Raw genomic sequence first — 25,228 nt, 5'->3', positions numbered from 1 at the left:
CACTTTGCAGCGCCCTGACGGGGCTTCATGTTGTAATATTATAATTATTTTCTATTATGATGTAAAACATGAATGCAAATAAATAAAGAATAAAGAATAAAGAATAAATTCAACCTGGTTGGAGCAAAAAGACAAACTTGCAGTATAGCCTAAATAGTAACTATATTATTAAGTAGGCGTTATAATGATGCCGCTACTTCATCCGCGTTTATTTAGCTTTATAAAAATCTCTTTGATGTACCAGGACAAAAAGTAGCCTACGTCTGACTCCAGGATGCAAGCTATCCCTATATCAAATTTCATCAAAATCGGCTGAACGAATAGGCCGTGAAAGGCTGGCAGACAGACAGATAGACACAATTTTGCATTTATAATGTAAGATTAGATTTATTCGTCGAGAAAACAAGCTTAATGAAATGCAATAGTCTTTTAACATAATATATATTTTATTCTTTGGTAGTATGTTTTTGTTTTCAGTTTTCGCCATAATCATAGGGAATGCGATGAATGGGAGGAGCTGTTCTGTCTTCTACATCTGTTAAAATAAAATAAAAATTAAAATATACTTATTACTTACGAGTATATCAATAGTAATCAAAGATTCTTTACAATTTTGCTGGGCATTTTGTTTGATAACAAAACGCAACAAAATTTTAAAACTACATAATATATTGTATCAATATTGTTAAGGTTCCACAAGAAATCTTCTCCTGAAATGTAAAAAAGAAAAGGTGATTGAATGATTGATTGACTGACTGACTGATCTATCAACGCACAACTCAAACTAGTAAACGGATCGGGCTAGGCACGTGCCTAGCCCGATCCGTTTACTAGTTAATCATACCCTATCTACGTAGATAGGATATGATTTTTAAAAATTGTGTAATGAGATATGCTATATATGTTATGAGCGAATGAGATATTATAATAGTACAGGTTTTTAATATCTTAAGATAAAATACAATTACTTACCACTAAAGTCGGTCCGAAGGGCAGACTGAATAAGCTTCTGAAGAATGTTTTCTTGAGCGGGTCTCCTGTGAATTGAAATATCAAATTAATTCGCGAAAATTAAAATAGATTTTCCCAGAATCAAATAAATTCTAAGTAGTTAAAATCTTACCTATTATAAAATATTAGATGCAAAATTAAATATAGAATCTGTACACGTCATAGTAGTGAGCGAAAGTTTGTCTGTCTGCCTGTTTGTCTGTCTATTACCTTTTCACAACACAGCCGTTTAACCGATTTTGACGGGATTTGGTACGGAAGTAGCTTGGATCCCGGAGACAGAAATACTCGTACACTACTTTTTATCTCGGAAAATCAACAAGTTCCCGCTGGATTTAAAAAAAGGAAGTCCACGCGGATGAAGTCACTGGTTGCATCTAATAAATCTATAATCCTATAGCTTTTTGATAGACAAAATGACGGGGCTGGATATATCCAGGTTGGAATATAATGCACGTCAAAGAGCCAATTATTTTTTTATTATGAGATGGATACCGGATCTTCTCCTACAATGCCCTGTAGTATGATGCACTCAAGCATAATCCCCGGTGGATGCATCAGGAATGGGAACTCGATTATTGAGCTGACGATAATAGAAATAGACATGACACAGTTCAAATAGCAATAGAGTAACAAAGGTTAATTTGTATCCCGAGAAAAAAGGTTCTTACGGGATATCCTACATCCATGTGGACAAGGTCGCCTGCAATGCTTGCAAAAGTTATTTTTGTAAGTACCGTATTCTGTGTGGAGACTCAGCTATAGTTACACTACAATAATATTATGTATTGTACTTTCGCAGTGATACAACTAGTGGTTAAAATATGAAATTTAGGCTTTTAGGGAGTCCGGGGTTCAATCCCAAGCACGCGCCTCTTAACTTTTCGGAGCTTTTCATACAATTTAATTTTTTTAAACGGTGAAGTAAAAAAAAAAACATCTTGAAGAAACCTGCGTGCCTGAGAGTTCTTTATACCTACCTAATGTTCTAAAAGGTGTGTGAAGTTTACCAATCCACACTTGACCAGCGTACTGGACTTTTGCTTAAGCTCGTTTCAGTATAAGAGACTCGAGTTCAGCAGTGGGATTGAGGTAAATCGTATCGTATATCTGTTCGCATCTTAGAATTTCATCAGCTTCCTTCCCACGTTAAAGTTATGCCATTATCTACATTAAAATCATTTTTAAATAAGTGGCTATTAGAGAAATGCTTCTATTCTATTAAGGAATACCTGAATCCTTATAAATAATAGTACCTATGATTTTTGCGATATCTGTAGTATTTATTTTGTTTGTCTAATTATTTTTAAAATATGTGTAAAAATACAAAATATATTTTGACATTAAGCACTACCTAACAAACAAGGATATTTTGAGTTGTTAATAATAATTGATTTGTTTTTATATGGTTTTTATAATGTTGACATTTTTGATCTTTATTTAACTATTATTTTATACTTTGCTTGTGTAAAGTCTATGTATGTCTTTCTTTACTTAATATTTTAGTCTTGATTTTTATTTGTATTTAATTTAATTTAATTTAAGGAAATATTCAAACACCAGTTATAGTGGTAAAATGTATAAGGCTCATCAGACATTATTTCAACATATTGTACCTACATTTTATTGAATAAATCATTGAATTTGAATTTGAATTTGAATTTCAATCTTAGAATTTCAACAGGTGTGTTGAGTCTGCCAAGTGCCAATCCACACTTGGATAGCGCTGCCTATGGCCTAAACCCTTCTCATTCTGAAAGAGGACCTGTGGTCAGTTTGGGTTGGCGCGGATGGCTTGAGATGTTGATGATTGTACTTACGTATGATACACAACATCGTCACTAGGTACAACAACTAAACTTCTAGTTTCATCAACGAATCCCGAATCACTCTCACTGCTAGTTGAATCCTTTTCTCGCTGTGACAAACTATGAAGTCTATTAATAATTTCCTTAGCAAGTCTCATAAGTTTCTTGTCGTCTTTCTCTCTATGTATGGCTGATTCTATTCTCGTGAAATCTGGATCGTAGTACTGATAATCCATTCTGTTGTCATGATCTTTTGCTTTTCTTATTTCAAAGACTTTAAACTTTGGTTGGTAAGAGTGTGTTTCAACTAGGAACATGACTGGAAAGTAAAACGAATAATATTATAAATCAAAATCCATATATATTTTAAATTTGACAGTATGTCTGTCTGTAGACTTTGTATACCCCACGGATATAGCTTGCTTGAGTCGGACAAAGGCTATTTTTATTGCAAAGGTTATTTTTATTCCGGAAAATCAAAGTTTTTTAAAAATCAAAATTTACGCCGGAATTACCTATCTAGTTAGGTTTAAATAATAGGACGGAGTTGCAGGCTAGTAGTTATGTATATCAATCATCTAGTAGGTATGTATATGTTTTTTGTATGCGAGTGTCCATAGTTTAAAGAAATGAATTAAATTCATTTTCAGAATAAAATATTTTCATTTCTCATTTTAAGAAAAACAGACAAGTTGCGGCTTGTTGTCTTGTTTCCTTGAAAAACTGGACAGAACTTTTCCATTTAATTTGAATTCTGCGAAAAATATACGAGCATCAAAATATTTTCTTTGCAATAATCAAAATATTTACCGAGAAGGAGAAAGAATCCTGTTTTATACAAAGAAATCATGATAAACATTTCAAAGTTTTCCTTTTTTGTTTTATCTATAAACCTGCTATGTTTACCCATCGCCGACTCACTACTGAGTACGGCCAAACCGTTCTCATGAGCCGTGCTGAGTACTATTACAGTACGGTGGTACAGAAGTCCAGTGGTGAATATCTACTAACCTAAAAGAACAGCCAACGACCGCACCATATTCCGAGTTTACCTCCACAGTATAGAATCTAGCGGGAGCCATTAAAAAAGGTATAGGCGATTGAATTTCTTTATTTTATAGCTATTTTACGAGTGCGGCCCGACATTTATCTATCGTTCGGAAAATTGGTAAATCATAAATTGAATTTTGTATTCGATTTATGGCCAAGTCTTGCGATTATAAGAATGGAATATACACAATGCGCAAAGGTAACTTACTCAAGACACTCTCCTTAGAAGATTCCATGAAGTTTCTTTCGCCTGGAATTGAAACCTGGTTCATCCAAATAGCAGGCCGAGGTCTATTACAACTTTTTATGCTTTATATAGAGTGTTATTAAAACGCTAAAAAAAAGACGTGTGATAGTACTTATGATTACTGATAAGATATCACAAAAAAAACACGAAAAATAAAATAAATAATCCTTTATTTTTAAAAATTTCGTTATGTTAAATTTAATTAAGATTAATTAATGTAATTTTTTAAATTTTTCGTTAATAAAACATCTGACTGACGCTAGAGATCATCGAACGTTGCGTAGATAGGTGTCGTGGGGTCAACGGCACACCCTGGGTGGGACCTTGACCCCGAGTTTTGCTCGTTATACATTGCGGGTTTGGAAAATACTGAATCATTAAAACAAGTATAAGACAAATGTTTATTGGTAATGGATTGTGTTCAGGTAGTATTTAGAGCTAAGTTTTAGCTAGCGTTCTAAGTAATTACACTCTGTGTACTATTCTTTATTTATTAGAATAACACACGTGCGTTACTGAGGGTAAACGCTTTTGCGAAACAATTTCGCACGAGTTAAAACTCTTTTAGTTAACAATAGTCATGACCAACAAACTAACTTTCCATAATATTTACATAGTAACTTTGCTTAGCAAATTGGTAATTTAAACATACACCCTAATCCTATCTAGTCTCCTCCAATTACGGTTGTGGTCCTAAACACACACGGGTGTAGGGCTTTGAGTCGAGTGTGGGCTTAGATTAAAATTTGACGGATCGCAAGAATAATATTGACCACATTTTATTGGTTAGCCCGGGAGTCTTTTACAGCCTTGGTTCGAAGTTTTGTATTCGTGTTTTTTATTGACGAATGCGATTTTTAAGCCCCGACCCAAAAAGAGGGGTGTTATAAGTTTTACGTATGTATCTGTATATCTGTGTATCTCTCTGTGGCATCGTAGCTCCTAAACTAATGAACCGATTTTAATTTAATTTTTTTTGTTTGAAAGGTGGCTAGATCGAGAGTGTTCTTAGCTATAATCCAAGAAAATCGGGTCAGCCGTTTGAAAGTTATTATCAGCTCTTTTCTAGTTACTGTAACCTTCACTTGTCGAGGGTGTTGTAAATTTTTAATTTACACTTGTATAATGTTCTTTCTAGACTAATATTAGAAAGATATTATATTTTGTGTGATCGGAGGCTTCGGCCGTGGCTAGTTACTGTGTAGAAACCAAAGTAGTATGTATGGGTTTAATGAAAACTGCCATGCCCCATCCAGGTTAGCCCGCTTAAACCTTAGACTGCATCATCACTTACCACCATGTCAGATTGCAGTCAAGGGCTAACTTGTCTCTGATTAAAAAAAAGAGATAGTTTCTAAGTTTGGTTGTATGAGTAGGGGATGTAATTTCCGGAACTAAAGATCTGATTTTGAAAATTCTTGGTACAGTATCCTCGAGTGATACAGGTTGTAAATAAAGCAGGCAAAGTCGTGGAAAATAGCTAATATCACAGGCTAATATTGAATAAATAAAGAAATCATACCGAAAGGGGTAAAAGATTTATTTGTTACATACATCGCGTCGATCCAAATGAATTCAATACGGAAAACATTTATCTTATGTTGTTGTTAGTTAGCATTGAGGTAAGAGTTTTTAAGAGAAAAGAGTAAGAAAGTTCTAAAAAACTTAAGTAAGAGAACTTATTTTATTTTTACCAAAACCAGATACTAAATAGTATATTTTAAAGTATAAAAACTTCTAAGTCATGTTTTCCATAGTACTACCATTAATTTGACTATGAGTATTAAATTCTTGGCTTGGTGAGCCAAGAATTATCAATAAAAGTGTCTACTAAATGTAATTCACATAAACGCTGAATAATTTCAAGTTTCAGCAATCTCTAACTGGCATGTCAGTCACAAATTGTCCAATAAGTGCCTTACAACGAAATGCTTTTATAGCTCGAGACTGTATTTATGGCGCTATTTGTTAGTTTATTTTAGTCCATAAAGTGAATAGACTAAAATTTATTTTTGTACCTACATTAGAAATTAGAATATTATAAAACTATTGATATTACCTACCTACCTACTAGATAAGGTATTATTTATCTATAGTAATATTGTAAAGTTTGTATGTTTATTTGTAGGAAGTGGGTAATATCTGGAAATACTGAACCGATTTTGAAAATTCTTTCATCAGTATTTCTACTGATGAAAGAATTTTCAAAATCGGTTATAGGCTATATTTTTAACCCCCAACCCAAAAAGAGGGGTGTTATAAGTTTGACGTGTGTATCTATGTATCTGACTGTGGCATCGTAGCTCCTAAACTAATGAACCGATTTTAATTTAGTTTTTTTTGTTTTAAAGGTGGCTTGATCGAGAGTGTTCTTAGCTATAATCCAAGAAAATCGGTTCAGCCGTTTGAAAGCTATCAGCTTTTTTCTAGTTACTGTAACTTACATTTGGCGGGGGTGTTATAAATTTTTAATTTACACTTGTATTTTCAAATAAATTGGAGATCCCTTGGAAAATTCTAATAAGCTATCCGTGCGAACCCGGGGCGGGTCACCTTATGTATGACGTAGAGAGCTCTGATGACAGAAGTCGGAGCTAGTGCGTAAGCTGCCACACAAATAGTTCTATGACTACTTCGGAACGTATTTTCACGGATCGGATGCAGTGCATAATCACCCTAACAGTTCCATAATACATCAACAGTCCGTGCGAAGGTAAATGTTTGATCACTCCTTTGATCCACCGCCATACAGCTACTTATGTAAAGCCTACTATATACATAATAAACAGGCTTTTGGTTTGCTTTGAGTAATTAACGTCTATCCTATGATGTAGTTACTCAGACAGTGCTACTAACATTAGGTAGGCAAATTATAAAGGAAACAGAACGAAATTTGTAGACACGAGGAAATTCAACAAAATGTAGACACGTTCTTAAAAAATTTCATAACACCCCCTACAAGTGAAGGTTACAGTAACTAGAAAAGAGCTGATAACTTTCAAACGGCTGAACCGATTTTCTTAGATTATAGCTAAAAACACTCTCAATCAAGCCACCTTTCAAAAAAAACTAAATTAAAATCGGTTCATTAGTTTAGGAGCTACGATGCCACAGACAGATACACAGATACACATTTACACAGATACACAGGTACACACGTCAAACTTATAACACCCCTCTTTTTGGGTCGGGGGTTAAAAAATATTTGTGTCCGTGGTTTGCTAGAGTTCCGTACGTAGTTTCCGTGGAAAACCACTAACAAAATGTGTGTATCCTCAAGGCAACATTGATACCTACTCAAAATCTATACTTTAAGGGCTTCCCTACCCAAAGGGTAAAAACGGAGCCCTATTAAGTCACTCTGCTGTCCAGGTCTGTCTATCCGCGTGACAGACAGACAGACAGCAGATTGATTGAGATTGATCTCTAGCTCGTAAACGAAATGAGTTACAAACCTGAAATTTTGGTATTTGGTGTAAAACGTTGGCCCAAACCCAAATATTAAATTAAAAATTAAATTTAATTATTTTTCAGGGGGGCTACCATACATGAAAAAGAAGCCCATACATTAGTGACAAGAGGATGCGAATACTCTAAGTTGTACTCAGAATTAGTACTAATGTCATTAGCTTCTCCTTTTAGCAAAGGTTGCCTGGTAGTGCTCTAGCAATAAGGCCGCCTTTGCACACAATTGTATTTTCTGTTTCTTCCTTCTGTGTTTTTCGTTTACATGTTTTTGTGTAATAAAGACATCTATCTATCTATCTATCTATCTATTTATCTATCTATCTATCTATCTATCTATCCACCAATGTCCGTCAATGACCTATTAGCATACAAGTACCTCTAGATCCCAAACTAGGGCATAAGATTACTCTGAAATGGTACACCTCGTTTGTCGTACACCGTGTAGATGCGGCATTCGGGTAACAAGATTATGGAAACCAAGCCCCTTGATTGACACGGTCGTGGGGCCATAAAAATAGCGATCTTAACAGGGCTCTCTCCGTCACTCGTTTCATACAATCGTAGTTCCAATTTCATTTCAATATTAAGCAACCAAAGTCCATGAAATTTTGTAGACATATTCTAGAAACTAATATCTGTGTCTGTGGTGTTTTAGATTTTTCTAAAAAGATTTGTATGAAAATCTTTAAAACCGCGTAACTTTTAAACCGAATATTTTAACAGAAATCTGGAAAACCGCAGACATAGATATTAGTTTCTAGAATATGTCTGCAAAATTTCATCGACTTTGGTTGCTTAATATTCAAATGAAATTGGAACTACGATTGTATGAAACGAGTGACGGAGAGAGCCCTCTTAATAGCGTGAAATAACACTCCCGCAAGATTTGATGAAAAATTACAAGGTGAGCTTACGGACGTCAAAAATGTGGGCGAAAATATCCACTAAACCACGACTTGGTGTATATTTGTCATTTAAGCAATTTATATAATTACTATACTACAACTCTTCTGTCTAATTTTGTATGTGAATACGTATTTTTTCACAAAAAATGGTATACATGCAGGGCAGTTTTAACAAGAAATGGTCGGTTGAACGACTTCACAAGAAATACGATGTACCTACCTCTGAGTTTCTCAACTTTATCTTACAATGTCAGGCAAATACTTGTTGACGCAACTGATACATATGATTGATAATCTCGAGAGAGCCTCGATAGCTCAACGGTTAAGGAGCGGACTGAATTCCGAAAGGTCGGCGGTTCCAACCCCACCCGTTGCATTATTGTCGTACCCACTCCTGGCACAAGTTTAACGCTTAATTGGGGGGGAAAGGAGAGTATTAGTCATGATTAGCATGGCTAATATTCTTAAAAAAAATCTCATATGTGATGTACGATAAGTTGAAATACATTACCGCTCTCTCTAGAGCCCCACAAGCTAGCCATCCTAGGTACTGATCTAGCGTGATTGCGCATTACAATGTCAGGCACCCGCTCGTTGGCTCCACTGATACACTAATCTTATCTGTGAGAATACATGATAAGCTACTAAGATGCCATAATAGATTAGTATCTGAACAGTATCTAGCTTCTATGACTAGGCTTCAGGGCAAAACAAAGTTCTCAGCACAGAACTGACTTTGAGTAATAAGCGGGATAGATATAATATCCATCCATATCCATACTTTAATAGTATAAATGCGAAATGTCTCTGTCTGTCTGTCTGACTGTCTATTTGTCGTTCTGTCGGTTTGTCTGCTGGCTTACGTCCCGGGGAAGAACATAGACTACTTTTTATCCTGGAAAGTTAAAGAATTCCCAGGGAATATTTAAAAACTTAAATCATCTAGTCTGAAATAAAGACTTGTAAATTATTATTTTAAAAACGTGAACAATATGGCTTAGTGGTGTAAACCTTCAGTCTCCTATTAGAGCGATCAAGGGTCTGATCCCAGGCACTTTTAACTTTTTTTGGAGTCGTGAGCGTTTTAAGCAATGAAATAGGTATTCTTATAACACTTACGAGTACCTACTTAGGGTGAAGGAAAATACCGTAAGGAAACATCGTGAGGAAAACATCGTTTAGTGAACTGACTGGTACCCTTGAGAAATGCAAAGCACAAACCAAACCTTAAGAAAAAGATAAAATTATTATGGTGAACAACGATGGTAAAATATGATTGTGTGGGTATATACCTATTTAAGGGAACACGGAGTACACTTTTTACGGAAACGTCACTTATATTATTCACCATAATATATTACAGGCATTATTTTGTAGGCCGCATTGGAAGCCCCTTGTGATTGTAAAGAACCTTGCCCATAAGTCATCGAGATTATTTTAATCAATAGCTATGTAGACAAGTGTAAATTAAAAATTTATAACACCCCCGACCAGTGCAGGTTACATCAACTAGAAAAGAGCTGATAACTTTCAAACGGCTGAACCGATTTTCTTGGATTATAGCTAAAAACACTCTCAATCAAGCCACCTTTCAAACAAAAAAAAACGAAATTAAAATCTGTTCATTAGTTTAGGAGCTACGATGCCACAGACAGATACACAGATACCCACGTCAAACTTATAACACCCCTCTTTTTGGGTCGGGGGTTAAAAAGAAACCTATGTAAAAAGGATCTGTGTCGATTTTTATAATCACTGTGCCTAGATAGAATTCGTAGATGTTTACAAGGATGTACCAGGGTCATTAGAGATTAGGATCATGCCAGGACTACGATCTTTAGTAATGAAGAAACATTGAGAAGAGAGAAAGATTCCTAATTCTGTGACTCAAACTTTATTTTACCTCAAAGTTAAAGATGGTTAACTCATCAATGGATAAGGTTCTTTAGGGTGTAGCCTCGTTTTGGTCCCTGTTTTTTCACCCCAAATTTGTGTCCAACAAATAAATCAAAGACAGGTGTCCCTGACAGCGTTTTTGTGGTTGATTCCTGTGTTTATCTTGTGTTGAAAATGCATTTAAGTTTCTTTTGAAAGATTAGTATCATAACTATAACTGTGAATAATTGCCCTAGGAGTTCAATAGTTTATTTTTATTTTATTCAGATACAGCCTTTGACTGTAATTTTGCCTGGTCGTAAATGAGAATGCAATCTAAGATAGAAACGGACTAACCCGCAAGGGGAATGACAGATTTATTAAACCCCTTTGGTTTCTAAACGGCATCTCAATCTCAATTGTTGTGATTGGCTGAGTTTATGGTCGTTGCGCTGTAACAGTGTATTTTAGCCAATAACGAAAGGAAGTCGGCCAATCAGAGATGATTGCGATCGTTAGATGTAGCTGTCATTTTACTATAATCGAGCCCCTGCTTCATTTAAATGTCAGACGTACAGATAGACATACAAACAGACTAGGCAGGCTCCTATTAAACAATAGGACGCACTTACATATCACGCAAAGTTCAGTGATAGCTTCTTTACTCATTCCAATCTTAAAGAGGAAAGACTTGTGTGTTTGTTTATGTTTGTAATCGACAGGTGAACTTTTAAACCGATCTCTTACAGAACCGAATTTAACAGACTAGACCAAAGTGTAACACTTCCCAGTTTTTATTTTTTACGGACTCCTAAAAACATCCGATTAGATACAATCGAATCGGATGTTTTTAGTTGAATCGAATCGGAGTCTGAACCAAAAGTATTACAAGAATCGAAATAGATTTATTTCCTATCCCAGATGCCAGAAGCAAATTGTGAACAAACAGTACAGGGGAGGGATATAAAATATTCAGCCGCTAAAAGCGTTCTCCTGTCACGTCACTCCAGCTACAACGATTCTGACCAACTTTGACAGGAATGATTATTTTCGGAAAGTTCAAGGCTACTTTTGGAAACCTCTTGAAGTCGAAGTGAGGATTTTTTTAGGCTTTTACAAAAAACCCCTAGATTTGAGTTATAATTCAACTTCAATTGGCGTGTTTGTCTCTTTGTATGTCTTTATTAGAAGACAAAAAACGGTCAAGAATCGTACATGAAGGGTAGGTACTCTAAAGTCGTACAAGATATTGTACTTTTTTTTTAAATTTACATGGCATACATTTTGAATTTTTTATTATTTGTTGTTATACCGACAGTAGTAATACACACTTTCCACTTTCTACCTATTTACGGTTCATGAGATACACAAATGGACAGAGAGAAAAATAAATGGACAGACGGACAGACTGACGGACCGACTTCCTGTATGGAACCCTAAAAATTCTAAACCATAAAAACTTCTTCAGTGGAAATTATCGAAGTACTGATGACTATATATAATAGTATGATGACAAAAATAATATGTGCTTCGATACAATAGTTCCGCTTTTCATTGGTGTTGACGCGTGACCTAACGTATTGCGTTCAAAATTGATTGCTTTTTAAATTCAGATACAAGTTAGCCCTCGACTGCAATCTCACTTGATGGTAAGTGAGGGTGCAGTCTAAAATGGCAGCGGGCTAACCTGGAAGGGGTATAGGTACTCGTATTGAGTTCCTAACGACAGCAGATAGAGTTCCCCTGAGATAAAAAAAACGAAAACATAAAGTTCCAAGGCAAACCACTACTTTTCGATCTTGCTATATACAATTTCTCTCAAACAAAAATTCCCAAAATCATCGTAACGCATTGTACCTACGCGGACAGTAAAATGCTTTTAGCAACTGAATATTTTATATCTTCCCCATTGTTTAGTTTGTCAGTGAGTTACCGGCTTTGAGGTGATTTCCGATGGGTACCATCGATTTTGTACGTTTATTTTCTTTTCGCTTGAATGTTTTGTTCATATAAATATACCTAGGGAATTTTATTTTTAACCCCCGACCCAAAAAGAGGGGTGTTATAAGTTTGACGTGTGTATCTGTGTATCTGTCTGTGGCACCGTAGCGCCTAAACTAATGAACCGATTTTAATTTAGTTTTTTTTTTTGAAAGGTGGCTTGATCGAGAGTGTTCTTAGCTATAATCCAAGAAAATCGGTTCAACCGTTTGAAAGTTATCAGCTCTTTTCTATGTAGTTACTGTAACGTTCACTTGTCGGGGGTGTAATAAATTTTTAATTTACACTTGTTCTTTAATATTCTCTACATTATATACCTACTTAGTTTTCTGCTATACATTGGCGACAATAGTTATCGAATATTTTCAGTTTACTATTTACTAATACTCTAAATTTCATATTCATAATATATGGATTAACATTGTAAAAGATACATAATATCTATATTTGTAACATTTTTACAACAAACGACATGTAAACTAAATGTTACCAATAAATTGGCTATTGCCTATACGGTCCTTTGAGTCATTTTCCTTGTTTTGTAGTCATTATACTAATTCCAACCACAGATGGCCTTCCTGGCTCAGTGGTATAAACGCTATAGTATTATTAATGGGAGGTCCCGGGTTCGATTCCCGGCAAAGGTTTGGAATTTTATAATTTCTGAATTTCTGGTCTGGTTGGAGGCTTCGGCCTTGACTAGTTACGACCCTACTGGCAAAGCTTCTTTGTCAAAAAACTCGGCTCCATTATAAAACATTGAATACGTCCTGATACAAACTACGAGTCCACTTTAGATACTATTTTTAACCCCAGACCCAAAAAGAGGGGTGTTATAAGTTTGACGTGTGTATCTGTGTAACTGTGTAACTGTGTATCTGTGTATCTGTGTATCTGTGTATCTGTCTGTGGCATCGTAGCTCCTAAACTAATTAAACAATTTTAATTTAGTTTTTTTTGTTTGAAAGGTGGCTTGATCGAGAGCGTTCTTAGCTGTAATAGCCGCTTGAAAGTTATCAGCTCTTTTCTAGTTACTGTAACCTTCACCTGTCAGGGGTGTTATAAATTTTTAATTTACACTTGTTTCCTATTCTATTTGTGTATCGATATATCTTATATAGGTACAGTAAAGTCGCTTGTGGTTTAATGTTTGGTGATACGCAATTTTTGGACTTTGAAAGTCACTCCCGACACTGGTTCGGAAGTTGACTGCTTAGTCATCGGGCGGTGATACACCAAGATCAAAGTTTAATTTTATTTTTTCTCACTAGGTAATTCATATTTTATTTTTAACTAGCTGATGCTCGCGACTTTGTCTTTCGTAAGAGTAAGGTAGTTCATATTAAAGTGATTTCAATTATGACAATGTCTGATACTAATTATTACAAAAGTTGCATACTTTACATCGCAGTGATTATGATGACTATGACCCATTACCGGCTCACTACTAAGCACGGCTCTCCTCCCAGAGTGACAAGGAAGAAAGACGGGCTCGCCTATAGTCTACCATGCTGGCAAAGTGCGGATTGGCAGACTTCACACACCTCTGAGAACATTATGTATATAGAGAACTCTCAGGCATGCAGGTTTTTTCCAATGTTTTCCTTCACCGTTAGAGCAAGTGATATTAAATTGCTTAAAGCGTACATACTACAAGCGTACGTACGATAAGTTAGAGATGCGTGCTCAGGATCGAATTCTGGATCTCTCGACTGGAACACCAACGTCTTAAGCACTATTTTATCACCTCTTTTTATTTATGATGCAATTATGATACTTTACTAGCTTAGGTATGCGTACGACTTTGTCAAGGTTTTTTAAAACACCCAAAAACTCTTTGATTTATCAGTAATAAAATTATCCGTGAAAACGTCAAGTACATGTATCAATCTAATGTACATGAAAGCAAATAAAGAGATGAAATGAAATAAAGAAATAAAGATAGATAAACAGTCATGCATTTTCGTATTTTTCCTTTTTTTAGGGCTATGTCACGCCCGTATGTTCATCAACTTATTATAGTACTAGTATAAAGGTATGGATAGTTTTGTGCTCGTTGTGTCCCCGCCCCATGTTTTCTCTAACCACTTGGGCGGTGACTTTCAGTTCCGAGGGGCGCACTTGCCTGAGAAAGGTTTCTGAGAAAAGAAAACTAAAAGAAAAGGAGTTCCGAGTTTCAAATGATCCGCGGAACCATTTACCCTTTTTGAAAACAGGGAATGAAAGTTTTATAAGTACCTAAAGGAAAGGAGTCTTGTGTTTTTGTATTTTTAGTACCTATTGTATAATCAGGGTTGATTCTAGCCCACGTAACGCTCACACACAAATGCACACATTTTATTCATAATATCTTTAAAACAACGTTGTTAAATTAAGTTAAAAAAAACTATTGCATAATTTAAAAAATAAGCATTGCCTGTATTCACCTTTTTTGATAATCAAAAGTAGTATGATATACCTAATTTGAGGGTGGATTTATAATTTTTAACCCCCGACCCAAAAAGAGGGGTGTTATAAGTTTGACGTGGGTACCTGTGTATTTGTGTATCTGTCTGTGGTATCGTAGCTCCTAAACTAATGAACCGATTTTAATTTAGTTTTTTTTGTTTGAAAGGTGGCTTGATCGAGAGTGTTCTTAGCTATAATCCAAGAAAATCGGTTCAGCCGTTTGAAAGTTATCAGCTCTTTTCTAGTTACTATAACCTTCACAGTTTGTCGGGGGTGTAATAAATTTTTAATTTACACTTGTACTATACGATGATTCTTAAAATTTTATTTGAATAAAAAATCTAATCCAAAAATTGATTTATGAATGTATGTAGGTCTTATTAGACCTCATTCATACTTTTATTAGTTTCTTTAGTAGTCTCTTAATCTCTTGTATATGATGTTTCTCTGTTGAAGTATGTGAAATAAATATAATTAAATCTATTTCTAAGAAACAGCGCGAACATGGTACAACGAAGAAGATACAACCAAAAATGTTAAAACTACTGAGCATAATATAAAAAGCTTTAGCGCAGTCGAGGCTCTGGGACCCTCTAGTGCCTGCCGTGTAATAAAGCGAGCAACTGCCGTGGAAAATGAGAATTTGAATTTTCCAACGCTCTGGAAATATTCATGCGTCCACCACATTACTGGATGCCTTTCAACAAGCATGTTTTTATCACACTTTCTTTTCATCGTAGTGACTTATGGTAAAGCAAAAAAACACTTTTTAGTCAGCTCACGCGTAATAATAATTAATTGATATACAAGTGTAAATTAAAAATTTGTAACACTCCCGACAAGTGAAGGTTACAGTAACTAGAAAAGAGCTGATTACTTTCAAACGGCTGAACCGATTTTCATGGATTATAGCTAAGAACACTCTCGATTAAGCCATCTTTCAAACAAAAAAAACTAAATTAAAATCGGTTCATTAGTTTAGGAGCTACGATGCCACAGAAGATACACAGATACACACGTCAAACTTATAACACCCCTCTTTTTGGGTTGGGGGTTAAAAAGTGTTCTTCATTGATTTAAAGCAGATTTTTTACAGGGCGAGATTTTTTTAAGCGAGGGGTTTTTTTTAATAATAAAATAGCGAGCAAACAAGCAGGCGGGTGATCACCTGATATTAAGTGATTGCCAACGCCTATGGACATTTGCAGCACCAGAGGTACCGCCAATGCATTGCCATTTGCCAGCATTTCAGGAAATTGTTGGTCTAGTGGGAACACCGTCGAAAGGAGTTTGAAGGGAAAGTTTGAATTTTTGTGTAAAGCAAAAACAAACTTTTTACTCACAAGTAATAATTAATGCATTGACTGAATGTTTTAGATATTTTATAGAATGCCTAGGTATTCTCTACAATTATACCGGACTATACCGATTGCCGGTGACGTATTATAAAAAGACGAATTAAATACATTTCATGGTCGCATATTGTAAATACTTAGTAAAAGTAAGAGTAAGTTTTGAAAATACTTTCATTGTTATTTTACAATAACATTTAAGTAACCTTGTTTCATTAGGTCATTCTCAATTGTTCTTTGTGAAGGACAACTTGTGGGCTTAAGCATGAAACTATTGAAGTGCGTAGTATACGGTTATCTGTTTTACTGTATTCTGGATGATGTTGGGGCGGACTTCAACACATTTATAGTAAACGTTCGAACGGAGATCGAGGTGAGATTTTTTGACGTGACAACGTCTTATAATTCGATAGAGCCGGCTGCACGCACGAAAAAACATGACTTATGCGGCGTTACCTCGCTCTGAGGCGTTCCATGTAAGGCTTGAAGTGCAAGCGAGAGCGCGGAACGAGCGACAAAGAAGCACAAACGGCCTTTGTTGTCACGTTCAACTATCGTCAGTAAACCGACTTTACAGACAACCAATTTTTTTTCAAAATAGATAGATAGAAGTTTTTATTGCACACAAAAACATGTAAACGAACAACACAGAAAGAAGAAAACAGAAAAAACAATTGTGTGCAAAGGCGGCCTTATTGCTTAGAGCAATCTCTACCAGGCAACCTTTGCTGAAAGTAGAAGCTAGTTTTGGATAGATATTTGAATAGACTAGCGCTTGGCTGCAAACAGACCTGCTGATAAGTGATGATGCAGTCTAAGATGCAGAAGTCCTAGAAGATGCCTATTCGCTCTTGACTTAAAGGTACCCATATTAAAAATGTAAATGGAGAGGAAAACTGTTGCCAGAAGGGCGTTTCATATCCTAGCAGTTCAAATTAGAAAACGAGGGAAATCGCTTCGTATGTGTGCATGGGATTTCGATTACATGCGGGTGCAGACTTTCACGATGCGTTTCGCTAGCAAATGAGTAGGCAGGTCACCTGGTGAGAAGTGATCACCTCCGCCCGTGAACAATTGCAGCACCAGAGGAACCGCCAATGCGTTGCTGGCTTTTCAGGAAGTAGGCGCCTTGTAAGTCTAGTGGCTAACTTATTCGGCTTTGAGTTTTTTGGACCCCTGGAGATCCTGGGTTCGAGTTCCGTGTCGGACCAAACAAGTTATTAGGTTTTGTCAAGTTTTTAGTTTAGTTACTAGGTTTTTATTTTTCTTGCAGAGTGCTGTGAGTACAGCGTGGAACAGTTTGGTGACTGCTATTAAGAAACCAGTGCGGATAAGGAATGCACGGCGTAGTAAGTCCAATATGTTACATTAATGCCCGCGACTTTCGTCAAAACTTTCGTTCGACTACCAAATTTCGTCAAAATTGGTTATTATTGAGCCGTGAAAAGCTAGCAGACAGACAGACAGAAACACTTTCGTATTCAAAATTAAATTAAATAGTATGGATTATGTCATGATTATTTTCATTTCGACCCATCGCTGGTGCACTACTGAGCACAGATCTCCACTCAGTATAAGAGGTGTAGATTAGTAGACTTCTTACGATTTGGAGAACATTATATATCCAGTCCGATTTTTACGGTAAAGGAGATTCACTTCAAACGTAAGTACTTATTTTCCAGAAAGAAAAACAACCACTACTCCGTCAGCTGACCTTTATAGGACACTGGATCAGCCGGAATCGTATCAGTTCACAATTTTAGACCAGACTGACGCTGACGTCAAAGCGATAAATGGGGCTGAGAGCAACGAGTATGCACCCGATGGTTACAAGCCAAGAATACCAGTCATAAACCAGCCCGAATGGAAGTCCATGGTGGATTGGACCAACTGGCAGAGGCCTAGTCTGGTTCAACTCATACAAGAAATACGGGATAGAAGAAGTAAGAAGATCTAATTTCATGCTAATTAATATGACTGCGACTTCATCCAGATTACACAAACCCTTATTTTAACCCTTTAGGGGTTGAATTTTCAAAAATCCTTTCTTAGCGGATTTCTACGTCATAATAGAATAGATAGCAATACATGCCAAATCAGAGATTTATCAGTCCGATCCATCCAGTAGTTTGAGGTGTGCGTTGATAGATCAGTCAGTCAGTCAGTCAACTTTTCGTTTTATGTATGTAAAAGATTATGAATGCGAAAAAAATTACAACGCCAGATTTTCAACTTTATCCTACTGAAATCCAAAAAAATCATTATTATCATCGTACATGTATAGACCTCCACAGCTGGACATAGGTCTCTTCCTAGGGAACTTCCACAGGCTACGTTCTTGCGCCGCCTGAATCCAGCGGCGACTGACCTGATATCGTCCGTCCACCTTGGGGTCTTCCAACGAGGACACCATTCCTTGACACCGTGGATTTAATAAAGTGAAATTAATATTTCAGGGGGTTCTACCGTATCACCAACTGACACTATCATCTCTGATACCCCGGAGAGAACAAAACGAGTCAACGCAGACGACGACGAAGACACTCATTTCGGTATTTTGATTTTTGCGTGAAAACATAACTTAGGTTGGTGCTATGTAATTTATATGATAAAATAAAATGACTTCAAGAAAAAGTGTTCTTTATTGATTTTTACCAAGCGAAACATTTTTAACCAAGGATTTTTTAATAATAAAATAACGAGCAAACGAGCAGGTGGGTCACCTGATGTTAAGCGATTATCGCCGCCCATGAACATTTGCAGCACCAGGGTACCGCCGATGCGTTGCCGGCCTTTCAGGGATTTGTTGGTCCGCCCCTTGAATATTCCCATGTTGTAATCTAGTGGGAACACCGCCAAAAGGAGTTTGAAGGAAGGTTTTTTTTTTTGAAAAAGCCATTATTTTTTGGTACATTGCCGAACTTGCGGATTGTCGGTCATTATCTTACACCTTGTATAAAATAACTTATACTACGAGATATCAGGCCAGATAGTCACGTCGCCAGATAAACAGGCCGAAATAAACAAAGAACTACAGAATTAACTTGGAAAATCGATAGACGCGGCTGTGGCATTAATAAAACACCGAAATGACACGGTCATTGTCTGCGCGTGACGAGGGTATGCCTTGACGACTCAACTGCTTCACCTGCTGTCGGGAACATTGAGGCTTTTGTTCTTATATTGTCACTAGCTGTCCCACCCTGGCTTCGATAGGATGGAATTTGTAGGTAGGTCTTATAGCACATGTACAAGAAAAAATCCGAAAACCTTGAATTTGTAGTTATGTCACACGAGAAAATGTGCTCACACAAGGAAATGTGTGAATAATTTACTAAATGACATATAGATGGCGCTGTCCTTTATTAACTTGCAGTGTTCTACATAAAAGTGGTAGGTATATTTTGAACTAGCTGACGCCCGCGACTTCGTCCGCTTGGATTTAGGTTTATCGAAATCCCGTAGGAACTCTTTGATTTTCCGGGATGAAAAGTAGCCTATATGCTAGTCCAGAATATTATCTATCTCCATTCGAAATTTCAGCGAAATCCGTTCAGTAGTTTTTGCGTGAAGGAGTAACAAACACAGACACACACACATACACACAAACTTTCGCCCTTATAATATTAGTGTGATGATGGTAGGAAACCCTTCGTGCACAAGCCCAACTCGCAAATGACCGGTGTTTTTGCTGCAATCTTGATTTTTTGTAATATTGCATTTTTTATACAGGCATGGTTTATTTTTAACGCAAATACCCAATATCTTACGTATCACGTGCAAAATATGTCCATACTATTATCATTTACCAGGGTTTATCTGTTTCTACCATGAAAAAACTATACCCGTTCTACAGCAAATGTTCTTTGGAACAACTCACCAACCTGGCTTAGTGCCAGACTCCAAAAATGTAAATTGCGATACTGGCCACTCGACAAATATTTATGCTGGAATTTGGAAATCAATCAATGATAGTGGAAAAAGCTTTTGAGCGACTAAATTTTTTTTTGGCAGCCTTTGAAGTTCTATAATAAATTTTATTATAAAATATACCTAGTTAAGGGTCTAGAAATAAGCGTAAAATATGACAACGATAGACTATATTTGACTCTCTCCATATTATTCTGTTGGGAGGACACCATTTTGAGAGAATTTGCGTCAAATACAGCTATTTTTTAAACCCCGACCCAAAAAGAGGGGTGTTATAAGTTTGACGTGTGTATCTGTGTATCTGTGCAGCATCGTCGCTCCTAAACTAGTAAACCGATTTTAATTTAGTTTTTTTTTTTGTTTGAAAGATGACTTGATCGAGAGTGTTCTTAGCTATAATCCAAGAAAATCGGTTCAGCCGTTTGAAAGTTATCAGCTCTTTTCTAGTTACTGTAACCTTCACTTGTCGGGGGTGTTATAAATTTTTAATTTACGCTTGTTATTATTGTATATTCTGATACAAGTTAGCCCTCAACTGCAATCTATTCTCACCCAAGTGGTAAGTGATGATGCAGTCTAAGATGGAAGCCGGCTTACTTGGAAGGGGTATTTAGAAAGCCAGTCTCCTTTGGAGATTCGAAACGATGTGTAAATACCTTATGTATTTACATCGTGAATTGAATAAAATAAAATTAGATGTTGCGATAGCAATCACGCTCTGATTAAAAAGTTTATTATGCGTTTAGGCTAGTTATATAAAACTCGATAAACCACTACGTGTTGTGGCACCCTAGCGCATGTTTTATTTGGGAGGTCATACCAATAATTCGTTTTTAAAATATTTCAATAATACTTTGCTTTTCTAAGTGATGCTTAGAAGATCGATTTATTATCGCCTATTGCTTATCCTTAATACAACCTACGTCCTTGAAGCACTCAATAACCAGTATAAGGGTAACCGATCAACATTGAGCTATGCTGCGCTGTGCTGTGCTCAGCTAAGCTAACTTTCTGGTGCTATGTTTTTCCTACAAACAACATTGTGTGCTGTGCGACTGCGATAGCGTGACATGCATGTGCATAAGTGCAAGCGAGATAGACAGAAAACTGAGCGAGTGAGCCAGAACGTATCACGTGATCCTTGCTATGTTTTAAGCACAGCACAGCTGTACAAAGCGCAGCTCAACAGGATTACTTTGTATCTAAAGGTTGAAATCTATAGAGCGCACTTTTACTTTGCTTAGACTTAAGTTTCAGTTGAAACGAGACAGATTTATGCCAGTGGTATGACGCTGTCTCGTTTTGACAGTGTCTTAACAGAGCTTTCTCCGTCACTTACTCCATACAATCGAAGTCCCAATTTCATTTGAATATTAAGCGACCAAAGTCCATGAAATTTTGCAGACATATTGAAGAAACTAATATCTGTGCCTGTGGTGTTTTAGATTTTTCTAAAAATATGTAGTTGTAAAATTACAGGGGCTCAAAGATTTGTATGTAAATTTTTAAGACCGCGTAACTTTGAAACCGAATATTTAACAGAAATCTGGAAAACCACAGACATAGATATTAGTTTCTAGAATATATCTGCAAAATTTCATGGACTTTGGTTGCTTAATATTCAAATGAAATTGGAACTACGATTGTATGAAACGAGTGACGGAGAGACCCCTCTTAAAGCAATGTCAAAGTGCGCTCCATAGAACTCAGCCGAGGAGCGATAGAGCATAGCACAGTACAGCGCGGCATAGCTCAGTGTTGAGTGGCCTTACTCCTATAGGTTTTTTCCCTTTCAGAATAAAACAAACACGTTCCATGACAAATGATCGACGCAATAACTCATCAGGGCGCTGGCCTCGCGCCAGCTTCGGGAAATGAAAATTCGATACTAGCCACTCGGCGAAATATACAATACGTCTATCATTGGTAACGAAAAAATGTTTTCCATGTCTCTAAAGTTCGGGATTTGCCAATATTTTTCGAGAGTTTTTCGTTAACTTTGTTTATACAAACTGATGAGTGATGACAATCATTGACCTAAACTAAGCTGATTACTAGTTCTTGTACTAACAGCTCGTTCACACAGGCTGCGTAAGCGCTGCGTTAGCGTAGACGCAGCGCTTACCATTGCGTTGTAATGTATGAAAATATATGAGTCATGGCATACCGCTTGCGTGGCGTGAACGTTCGCGTGGACGTAATGCGTGCAGTTATGTCTACGGATTCACGCGCGTCACTACGTACGTGTCACGTGTACGTGCTTGGTGTGAATCGGCCTTTACTGAATACTAGTAGTATATGACAGTGCTAGTAATATGTCTTTGGCCGCGGATACACCTGTAAGTTTTACTCACGTAAGTAGCTTACATGGTTAACTTACGACTCTAATGTAAACACTAGCTAACAACGTGGGGTTATTCAAGGGACAAGGGACCAACAAATTCCTGAAAGGCATGCAACGCATCGGCGGTTCCTCTGGTGCTGCAAATGTTCATAGGCGGTGGTAATCACTTAACATCAAGTGGATCATCTGCCAGTTTGCTCACTATTGTTTATTTAAGAAAAACAATCTCACATGTACATTTACAATAGTACCGCTGTCAATTAATTAAGTAAGCTACTTATTTTAGTAAAACTTACAGGTTTTCGCGGCCTTTCATAATGTTTAAAAGTCTAACGTAAATTAATAACGTGAGGCTTTTACGATTCAAAACATGTTTGAATTGTATCTAAAGGTAAGATTCAGAATCAACGAATAGGCACAAAGGGTTATCTCACCCATCCATCATAACTCCAAAAGGAAAACTGTTCAAAACACCCAAAATTTAAAGGTAGCTAAAACACGTAACAATTTCCTAAAGTCGTTGCTCTTTCATCTTCACAATTCATCTCAAAGTATCCCAGAGATTGGGAAGGGAACATCAATAAAGTAATATTTTATCATTCCTTCCACATATTTATCCCAAACCATTGAGGTAAAGAACATTGAGAGGCACATCTCATATTATTTAGAGCTCAACGGTTAAAAAGCGTACTGAATTCTGAAAAGTCGCTGGTTCAAACCCCGCCCTTTGCACATTATCGTATGTACCTACTCTACGCTGCTGTAAAAAATATATAATCTTACAATACCTTCATTTGTTACATTATATTGTTTTATGCAGTGTAGCCTAATAAATATTTTACTTTCTGTCTTCTTTTTAAATTAAAAATTTATAACACCCCCGACAAGTAAAGGTTACAGTAACTAAAAAAGAGCTGATAACTTTCAAACGGCTGAACCGATTTTCTTGGAAGAACACTCTCGATCAAGCTACCTTTGAAACAAAAAAAAAAAACTAAATTAAAATCGGTTCATTAGTTTAGGAGCTACGATGCCACAGATAGATACACAGATATACAGATGCACAGATACACACGTCAAACTTATAACACCCCTCTTTTTGGGTCCTGGGTTAATAAACAGACCGAGTAAAAGCAGGTAAGTACAGGTAAATGACTAAAAGTTCTCCAGTCAGGTGCATCTCCTCTAGTACACCTCACCTCTCTGTCCCAATCATTCCACCGTACTCCTTTGTAGATATACAAATGAGGGCTTCGTATCGGTACATCAAAGTGATCGGTCAAGCAAACTGAACTTCACTCACGACCTGACTGAATATTGTACTTTTGTATGGATTTCCTTGTACTTTTGTATGGGTGTGCTGTGCTTGTATTCGTTATGTATTTTAAACGTTTCATTTTCTACCTATCTTTAACCCCCGACCCAAAAGAGGGGTGTTATAAGTTTGACGTGTGTATCTGTGTATCTGTCTGTGGCATCGTAGCTCCTAAACTAATGAACCGATTTTAATTTAGTTTTTTTATTTGAAAGGTGGCTTGATCGAGAGTGTTCTTAGCTATAATCCAAGAAAATCGGTTCAGCCGTTTGAAAGTTATCAGCTCTTTTCTAGTTACTGTAACCTTCACTTGTCGGGGCTGTTATAAATTTTTAATACACTTGTTTCATCTCAGTTCATGTCCTCAATGAAACTCCACAGTTGACATCACACCTGACTTCTAGCCTTCCTATACAGATAGATACAAGTTAGCCCTTGACTGCAATCTCACCTGGTGGTAAGTAAGCTGAATTTAAATTCCATACAAACGCTTTAGGTAATTGGTGTAGCAAAAGTCTACGCACTCGTAATGATTGCCAATGCTACGCTGTAGCCATTAAATTATAACATTATTATATTTTCTTACCATTATACATGATTATCGTTAAGCGTAAATAAAAAAAAAAATATCGTTTAGAAATATTTTTTGACATCCTTTTGAGCCACGCACGTTTCTTATTAATCGGTTTAGTAGATTTTGTATGGTGTGCAAATAAAGACAGATACAAATAAATTGAAAGACAAATAAACCCATAATACAATTGTATAATAGTGAAGAAGAAAGGCTTTATTGAAAAGTTATTTATATGTAGAGTTGCCCGATTGTTATTGGTAGGTTTATTTGCTTTGAAGTTTTCCCTTTTCCCTTAAACTTGTGAAAATAGGGCAACGTGAGAGCTTCAAGAATCAAGTCATATACTTTTTTGTTGTGCGGAAGATTATTCAACCGAAGTTTCGCTGTGGGTATATTTTTGTGTATTTGTAATAATAAGACATTCTTTCAGAGTTCATGTTTGATATTGAACTAATCGTCATCATTATGATCAATCTATTTATCTCACTGGAAAGTCCTTGAGTTCAGACCGCGCTTAAGCAAGCGTAGTGTGGGACGCCCTCCAGCACGATGGACCGACGATATAAAGCGGCTGGCGGGAAGTGGCTGGATGAGAAAGGCTGATGACCGGGTGTGGTGGCGCTCTATAGGGAAGACCTATGTCCAACCGTGGACATCCACAGGCTGATGATGATGATGATGATTTAGCTCACTATTATGGTGTGTAACAATATGCTGATAGCGGTGCTGATGACTCAACACTGCAATACGTCGGCAATGTTTACGTGGATGATTTCTACGCGATCATGGGCATGCTTGCCGTGTCCATGATGCGCGCTAATGAGTAGTACCAACACTCTCCTCAGCGCATTGGCTATGAAACTGGACATTCCCCTCTGGAGGTGCTGGGGTGGTACATAG

At 36.7% G+C, this 25,228-nt stretch overlaps 2 protein-coding genes across 4 annotated transcripts; one reads left to right on the top strand and one right to left on the bottom strand.

The window, feature by feature from the left end:
• Positions 1-425: 425 nt before the first annotated feature.
• Positions 426-3,941, bottom strand: LOC123871858. Of its 3 annotated transcripts, none has more exons than XM_045915862.1 (4): positions 3,831-3,941; positions 2,832-3,138; positions 973-1,037; positions 426-535 (listed from the first exon to the last, which is right to left on the bottom strand). In XM_045915862.1, exons 1-4 carry the CDS (start codon positions 3,856-3,858, stop codon positions 474-476), a joined length of 462 nt encoding a protein of 153 aa, XP_045771818.1. In that variant the 5' UTR covers positions 3,859-3,941; the 3' UTR covers positions 426-473. The 3 variants fall into 3 exon arrangements, with proteins under 3 accessions (XP_045771818.1, XP_045771817.1, XP_045771816.1); XM_045915861.1 differs by lacking the exon at positions 3,831-3,941 and adding an exon at positions 3,630-3,813 and having other exon boundaries at positions 969-1,037; XM_045915860.1 differs by lacking the exon at positions 3,831-3,941 and adding an exon at positions 3,630-3,813.
• Positions 3,942-16,010: 12,069 nt separating this feature from the next.
• Positions 16,011-18,761, top strand: LOC123871857. Its single transcript, XM_045915859.1, has 4 exons — positions 16,011-16,538; positions 17,439-17,514; positions 17,848-18,108; positions 18,622-18,761. The coding sequence occupies exons 1-4, from the start codon at positions 16,431-16,433 to the stop codon at positions 18,735-18,737; spliced, it is 561 nt and encodes a 186-aa protein (XP_045771815.1). The 5' UTR covers positions 16,011-16,430; the 3' UTR covers positions 18,738-18,761.
• The last annotated feature ends 6,467 nt before the right edge of the window (positions 18,762-25,228 follow it).

The sequence above is a fragment of the Maniola jurtina genome, chromosome 14 (genome assembly GCF_905333055.1).
Source record: "Maniola jurtina chromosome 14, ilManJurt1.1, whole genome shotgun sequence".
Classification (NCBI taxonomy): Eukaryota; Metazoa; Arthropoda; class Insecta; order Lepidoptera; family Nymphalidae; genus Maniola; species Maniola jurtina.
The sequence above is the reverse complement of the archived record's forward strand: the minus strand, read 5'-3'. Positions and strand labels throughout refer to the sequence as shown.